The 8304-nt window shown below is 37.0% G+C and overlaps 1 protein-coding gene across 7 annotated transcripts in view; it reads right to left on the bottom strand.

Moving 5' to 3' along the window:
• Nucleotides 1-8304, bottom strand: part of EPB41 (erythrocyte membrane protein band 4.1) — a 197805-nt gene that overhangs the window by 94825 nt on the left and 94676 nt on the right. For all 7 annotated transcript variants that reach the window (XM_024766763.1, XM_024766760.1, XM_024766764.1 and 4 more), the window contains 2 exons: nt 3684-3759; nt 1395-1613 (listed from right to left, as the gene is read on the bottom strand). In XM_024766763.1, coding sequence (XP_024622531.1) covers nt 1395-1613; nt 3684-3759 — 295 coding nt within the window. The remainder of the gene's footprint in view (nt 1-1394; nt 1614-3683; nt 3760-8304) is intronic.

The following is an 8304-nucleotide window of genomic DNA, read 5'->3' as shown; positions in this document are numbered from 1 at the left end:
CTAGAATCGTAATCAGAATATAAATAAGTATATTAAAAACATATTTAAGGACAATACAACATGCTTAAGTTACAATCATCAACTAGTTGAAAGTGATATATTAGTGGTCTTAGATATCAGAGCATTGTAATGTATATGCTCATACTTGAAAAGCAAACCTCGGCAGTTCTCTGTAGAAACAGTGTGACCTCAGGAGAGTAAGGTGATAGTTATAAGACTATTGCTATGTAGGTTGTAGACTTTAAAGTCCTCATTATGGTTCTTATGACTGTGGGACCGGAACCTACAGGGGGAATAAGGCAACCAGAATTGGGGCACCTTGAGTTCAAACTCTCTCATTTAAGGCACCTCAATCCATGCAATCCTATTGGAACCACTCTAAGGAAAATAAGATGGCTCAACGGCCAAACAGAATACTTGTTCCTACCATGAAAAGCCTACTAAGACCACTCTGGACTTCTCAGCAATATGACCCTTTGGGGCATCCTAGCCTAACTCATGCTAACATAATTCAGGGTACCAACTCAAGGCCAGGATCAGTCTCCTTAATATGCTAAGGCAGCTTGTAAAATTTAGCTGTAACAAATCACTCAAATAACAATGGAATGTTTGGTAGCAAGAAACACAAATTTTTCTGGGACTTTAATATTAGCTAACATTTATTGAATTTTTACTATGTAAGACATTGTATTAACTTTTTACACATATTACCTTTTTTAATCCTATGGCTCACCCTATTTCCTCTGAGGTAATGATCTCTATCAGACATATAAGGAAACTGAGGCTCAGAGAGATTAAGTGAATTACCCAAGGTCACAGGCCAGGACCAAGCAGAGCCAAGAATTCAACCCAGCTCAGTCTGAACTTGTTCTTGATCACTGTGTTATACCTCCCAACATTAACAAATTATTTCCATGAAAAAAAAATTAGTGAATTCAATAAAGACTTTTAAAAATACCTTCAGGGGTTTCATGGGCCCTCTGAAGTCTATCCATGTACATAGACCCCAAGTTAAGAACCTCTGCTCTAAAGATCTCAAGGTATCTAATACAGCATAATACATTTAAAATCTGGAAAAAAAAAAAGGTAAGGCAATAATAATAATAGCTACCATTTATTGAGCACCTACTATGTGCCAGATACTGTGCTTAGTGCTTTACATATATTACCTCATGTAGTTTTCATCCAACAATGCAACACCTATTACTCTGATGAGAAAACTGAGGTTCAAAGGGTTTAAATGACTTGCCCAAAGAATTGGGAGGGAACTGAGCTCAAGCTGACTCTTTCTATGGCACCAGTTCCCACTAAGGCAAACACTAAATCAATTCCAGGTCAAGGGTTTAAACTTACTGTCAAAGTAAACACAGAACAAATCCTGGAGACATATTTACCTGTATGACTTATGCAGTTCCATGACCTTCTCTTCAAGTTCCTTGGTCTGATTTGGGGCCAGTTTAAAATCACTAACATAATCTGCACCATGGAGTTCTGGGTCATAGTCTCCCAGCTCAGACTGGATGGTATAAGAACCTAATAATGCTAAGGTTGCAAATGAACAGGGCAGACGTCCTGCAACTATGTCCTGCCGAAGTTGAAGACATAAATAATACCTACAGCCAAAGAGAAAAGATGTTACCATGTCAGCAACAAAAACAATAACAAAATACAGAGAGAGAAAAAGGAAGAAAACGGGAGAGAGAGGTAGGGAGGGAGAAAGAAAAAGAATGATTAAGTAAATATGAGATAATATTAATAATTGTTCAGTTAGGTAGAGGGTATATGGTTGTTCATTGTACTATTTCAATGTCAGATAGTAATAAAGGCTGCTTGGCCCCCAAATTGGGTCCTTTCTTTTCTATCACGTTGCTTTGCCAAATGTGTAGATACTGCCCTTCATATACAAAGATGACATTACTGATACATTTTCACTAGGATATGAACGTTCTTTGGTATGTTTTTCCTCCAAGATGGGCTTAAATTGCATGCAGCCTTCCACACACTATCATCTTGTAAGACCGATTCCACCTGTATGCTAAACTATAGGGAATTCAGATGAGGGTTGAAACAGTTAAGTCCAACAAACTGAGTGACCCAACATATGTCAGACACACCATATGGTATTCACACCCATGGCCATGACCTCCTTAGCCCTTGTTCTGACTGGGTTAACCAGTTCAGACTCTTTTACCAAACAGAAAAGCTGGGAGGTATGACTAAATTGAAAACTCCTATATTGATTAAAATCATATCTTTGACTTGACCATAATTAGATGCTGAACAACATATGCACCAGCAATCATTTTTGCTATCTATGATTAGTCACTATATACATATTTTTTTAAAAGTCAGAGCAATGCCAATCAAATCATAAGAATCGTAAACTCTTCTAAAATGTAGGTAATTAGTACAGATTTTTAGGGATTTGTTTTGTTGTATATATAATAAACCTTAATGAAGAAAGATGAATAATTAGCAACTCTAAGAGACAAATATTACCTGTGAAAAAGCAATAACCAAGACAATTTTTTCAGGCAGCGATATTGCATCTCAACTTCAAGAATGTACAAAGGATAACTGGACAAAGAATAATTTTTTCAAATGGCACAGACATTTCACAGTACTTAACAAGCAGACCTTTTAATAGTCTTATGCTATTCTTGTTTGAGATGAAAACTGAAGCCTAGAGAGTGTATATTTGTCTGAAATCAGATAGTTGACACCAAAGTCAGAATTAGAAAGCAGTTTCTCAACAACCAACAATTCAATTGAACAAACATTTGCCAAATACCTACTACGTATAAGGCTCTATGCAAGATGCTATGGATATACATATGTAGAGTAGTATTCTTTACTATATACTGTTTTTCCTTTTTGCTTTTTTGCTAATATTCAGTATTTATATAGAATCCAATAAAGGCCACTTTCTTAAAAAGGAATCAGTAAGCTATTTTTAAACAGTACAAGATTTATTTCATAAATTAAGTGGGCTCAAAAATTACTGACGGGGCTTCCCTGGTGGTGCAGTGGTTGAGAGTCCACCTGCCAGTGCAGGGGACACGGGTTCGTGCCCCGGTCCGGGAGGATCCTGCATGCCGCGGAAAGGCTAGGCCCGTGAGCCATGGCCGCTGAGCCTGCGCGTCTGGAGCCTGTGCTCCACAACGGGAGAGGCCACAACAGTGAGAGGCCCGCGTACCGCAAAAAAAAAAAAAAAAAAAAAAATGACTGAGGAATGTTCAGTTCACATACCTAATCATACAATTTAAAAGGGGAATAGGAAGAAAAAAATAGTAACACTGAGACTTTAGTTTTTTTGATCCCTTAAGAAACAGCATGGTGTGAGAGGAGTATTTAAAACAAACAAAAAAACGGCAGAGCTGTTTTGCCACTATATTTGTCTCTTGTCCTTTGGAGGATAGTATGGTTTATAGGTTCCCTGTCCACAGCATGGCACAATACCCATGATAAGCAAGGTTAATTCCCTACCAATTTTCTCCAGGCGAGTCACAGATATTTGAGGCTTTTAGGATCACTTATTTGCAAGCCTGCCTTGAAGTGACCAGAAACTTTTTATCTTAGGTTTAATAGCTCATGATTTTTCTTCAGTTCTGAATGGAGAAATTCCCAGAGCTTATGATAATGAGATTACTTATTACATATTTAACTATTAATAAATTATTTACCTTGTTATATCTTCTGTTAACTGTGCTGGGTCAGGTGGATAAAACTTTACATTAAATGTGAAATTCCAAGGGACACCTGTAAAAATAAACACAAAAGAATTTTATGCTTATGCCTAAGTTTCTGGTTGTTAGAAATACCTAAAAATATTCCAAAAAATCTTTTTTTTCTTGAAGTGTCCTAATACTTTCATGCTTTGTGGGTGAAATATTATTTTTATTTAAAAAAGAAAAAGAAGAAAGTTGTTTAGACACCATCTAAGAGTATCTCTTTTTTTTTACCCGACTTAATAGTTTTGTTTATAAAACATTATAAGCAAAATAACATAAAGGAAACCATCCTATAGGTGAACATGTTTGTAGCAATGGTTTTCAAAATGTGATCTATATACCACTCTGGGTCCTCAGAGGTCATTCAAAGTGATCCATGGATGTTTTCTTTTGGTGTTGGCATTATTTATTTGTGACATCTCTCAACATTATCTCAAATAAACAAAAGCATTCTTCCCATTAATATGGAAGACAATATGGGTGAGATTAGGAGATTATTTTAGAAATAAGAAGGAAGAGGCAATATAGGTGGCTCTTAGAAACTATAGCTCTAATGAAAATATTTTAGGTATGAAAACTACAAGAATTTAATCCTAAGACTCATACAAGTGTTTCATATTTTTTATCTACAATGAAAATCAGAGATTGTGAGTAAAAGTTAAGTGGAGAATGCATTTCAATTTTTCCAGCTAAGTGCTACCCCTTCAAGGTTTTTCTAACATGACTGTTAGTTTCCCAAAGAAACTAACAGTCTGGTCTCAGTTATAAACAAGTTATGATTGGGCTTCCCTGGTGGCGCAGTGGTTGAGAGTCCGCCTGCTGATACAGGGGACACAGGTTTGTGCCCCGGTCAGGGAAGATCGCACATGCCGCGGAGCAGCTAGGCCCGTGAGCCGTGGCCACTGAGCCTGCGCGTCCGGAGCCTGTGCTCCGCAACGGGAGAGGCCGCAACAGTGAGAGGCCCGCATACCGCAAAAAAAAAAGAAAAGAAATAAGTATGATTGGTTATGATGCTAAGAGATACATTTTGTTCAGTACTTATTGCATGCCAGGTACTAAGCTAGCCCTCTTACATACAGGTAGATGCTACTATTAGTTCATTTTATTTATGAAGAAACAGAGGCTTAAGAAAATACATAGCTAGTGAATCCAGGGTTCTCTTACCCCAAATCCCATGCTTTTAACCATTGGACTCTACTACCCTATAACAAACATCTGTGTTTCAAACATTGTTCTGTTTTGCATTCACAGCATTTCATCTCCAAATATCATTTTTATTGCTATTGGCTGCCAATGACCATATGCAAATTAAAATTTGAAATAGTTTAAATGTCTTAATGAATATGCAGTTTTAAGCATGCTAAAATATTTAATACAGGAGTCCCTTGGTAATGGTTGATATTTTCCTTCAAAATTTGAACTAAAAGGCAAATTCCAGACAATAAAACAAACTTGTCTCAAATCTACTCAATCCTAATATTTACCATTAACTCACTTCTAATGTTTCATATCCCAGAAACTTTAAATGGAACTTAGGAAACCAACCCCATAATTGTTTCTCATAAAAAGGGTAAGGGGATGGGGAGGCAATATTTACAGTTCAAATACTGTAAAATACCATCTGTTGTTATGATTATGATATGTTAATAATCTAATCATTGTTAACTTATAATTCCCATATAGACATTAAAAAAAGATGACTTCTATGCTACCTATAAAAAATGTATTGGCTAGAGGGCTTCCCTGGTGGCACAGTGGTTAAGAATCCACCTGCCAGTGCAGGGGACACAGGTTCGAGCCCTGGTCCAGTAAGATCCCACATGCCGCGGAGCAACAAAGCCCGTGTGTGCCACAACTACTGAGCCTGTGCTCTAGAGCCCATGAGCCACAACTACTGAAGCCCATGCGCCTAGAGCCCATGCTCCGCAACAAGAGAAGCCACCGCAATGAGAAGCCCACACACCACAACGAAGAGTAGCCCCTGCTCGCTGCAACTAGAGAAAGCCCACGTGCAGCATGAAGACCCAACATAGCGATAAGTAAATAAATTTATTTTTAAAAATGTACTGGCTAGAGCAAATCAATATGGGAAACAAGACAGCTAAAAGAATGTTCAATAAATGTGAATTCAGCATTTAAGAACTTTAAACACAAATTCAGTTATTTCATAACATATATAAATGGCAATTTTTTAATAGTATAGAAAGACTAGCATTAAAGAAAGCAAATCAACAACAGTTTACAAAGTGTGATTTTTTTTTTCTCTTTGAGCTAACTGATATAAAAAGTTTGATAACACCCACGATTGGTGAGCTAACTGATATAAAAAGTTTGATAACACCCACGATTGGTGGGGAAAATAAGCACTTTCTTCTACTGCTGATGTGAGTGTAAACTGGTACAACACTATGGAGAACAATTGAGAATATCTATCAACACATAAAATGTACATACTCTTTCACCTAGCAATTCCACTTTCATAAATGTATCTAAACATACACTTAAACATGGTCAAATGATACAGGTATAAGATATTGTTTGTAATAGCAAATGTCTGGAAACAACCTAAATGTATTTATTTAGCAAGAAAAGATACACTGCCACTATATACTGTTAAGTGAAAAAAAAATCAAGGCAAAGAACGGCACATATGGAAAGCAACTGTGAAAGTTGGGGGTAGAAAAAAGTGGCTATTGTGAATGGCACTGCTACGATGCAACTTACTATTAAATGGTTCAGAAAAAAGGTTTTGTGTGTGTGTGTGTGTGTGTGTGTGTGTGTGTGTGTGTGTAGATAAAGAGAAAAGATAAAATAGTAAAATATTAACATCTGAGGAATCTGGGTGAAGGGTACCCAGGAATTCTTTGTACCATTATTTCAACTTTTAAGTCTGAAATTGTGTCAAACATTTTTAAAATTAATAATTGAAAAAAAATTCCTGCCTCCTGGGTACACAGGAAAACAGGAACTATCTCATACACTATTGGTGGGGATGTAAACTATTACAATCAATTTAAAGGAGAGCAATTTGGCTATATCTGGTAAAACTAAAAATAAACATACTCTATAATCTAGCAATTCCACTTTAAGCCTAAATCAGTGGGGTGGTTTTTTTTAATTAATTAATTTATTTTTGGCTGCGTTGGGTCTTTGTTGCTGTACGCGGGCTTTCTCTAGTTGCAGCAAGCGGGGGCTTCTCTTGTTGCAGAGCACAGGCTCTAGGCGCCCGGGCTTCGGTAGTTGTGGCACTCGGACTCAGTAGTTGTGGCTCACAGGCTGTAGAGCTGTGGCACACAGGCTTAGTTGCTCCACGGCATGTGGAATATTCCTGGACCAGGGCTCGAACCTGTGTCCCCTGCATTGGCAGGTGGATTCTTAACCACTGCACCATCAGGGAAGTCCTGGTGGGGTTTTTTAAACTGTGGATCATGATCCATTGTGAAATCAGTTTAATGGGTCAAAATCAGCATTTTAAAAAATGAAACAGAATACAAGAGAAAAAGGTCAGAGGAGGAATTCCCTGGCAGTCCAGTGGTTAGGACTTGGCACTTTCACTGCCAGGGCCCGGCTTCAGTCCCTGGTGGGGAAACTAGGATCCCACAAGTTGCACAGTGCAGCCAAAAATAAAAGAAAAAGAAAAAAAGAAAAGAAAAAACTCAGAGGATATCACTGTGAAATTTTCTTTTCAACTGAGATGAATTCCAAAATCATGTTTATAAGAAAAGGTAGTCACGAATGATTAACTGCTATATAATTCAATTTATATGATGCTCAGAAAGGTAAAACAATATTTTTAGGTATACATTCATACATTAGGTAATTTTTTTAAAACATTAAAAAGTACAACGGAATCATTAACACAAAATTCAGGGCAGTGGTGACTTCTGCAGGGGAAGGAGAGGAGGATACATTTAGAAGGGGCATATCCTGGGCTATAGAATTTCTTAAACACAGTTTGTGTTATTTTATGTATCAGTATTTTTCAGAAGGTATAAGGATTTCTTGCTTTTGCTCTGTACTATTCCAGAAGGAGGTGGAAGTTGCTAGCCTGACTCAGCAGGGGAGATCTCTCTTATTCAGAACCAAGGAAGTTAAACAAAGCTAAATATTAAGCTGGGAGAAGGGAGAGAGACTGATAAACCATAGAAGGTTCAAATGGATTGTTAGGTCCGAGGGAAATTTCAAAAATACAGGCGAAGCAATACTATCTATTGTACATGGGTATGGATATATGAAGGAAAAATATAAAAACATGGACTGACTCACCTCAAATTCATGAAAATAGATTTCTACGGATAGGGAGAGAAGGGGATGGGACTAGGAGATAAACCTGACCTGTACTGTTCTATTTTAAATGTAAAAGTTAACACATGTTAATTCTGGGTGATGGGTACATGGGTATTTGTTATATTAGCCTCCATTCTTTTCTATATTTTTTGAAATATGGAAAAAATCTTGCTGGTGAATATCTATTACAAATTTAAACATTCATACTTTTTTATTCTACTTCTAGCAATTTACTACAGATACATCTAAGTGCACATATACATATATATTCAATACACGCTCTCTC

Source organism: Neophocaena asiaeorientalis, unplaced genomic scaffold, assembly GCF_003031525.2.
Source record: "Neophocaena asiaeorientalis asiaeorientalis breed wild unplaced genomic scaffold, Neophocaena_asiaeorientalis_V1.1 scaffold79, whole genome shotgun sequence".
Taxonomy (NCBI): domain Eukaryota; kingdom Metazoa; phylum Chordata; class Mammalia; order Artiodactyla; family Phocoenidae; genus Neophocaena; species Neophocaena asiaeorientalis.
This window is presented reverse-complemented; position numbering and strand designations above follow the sequence as displayed.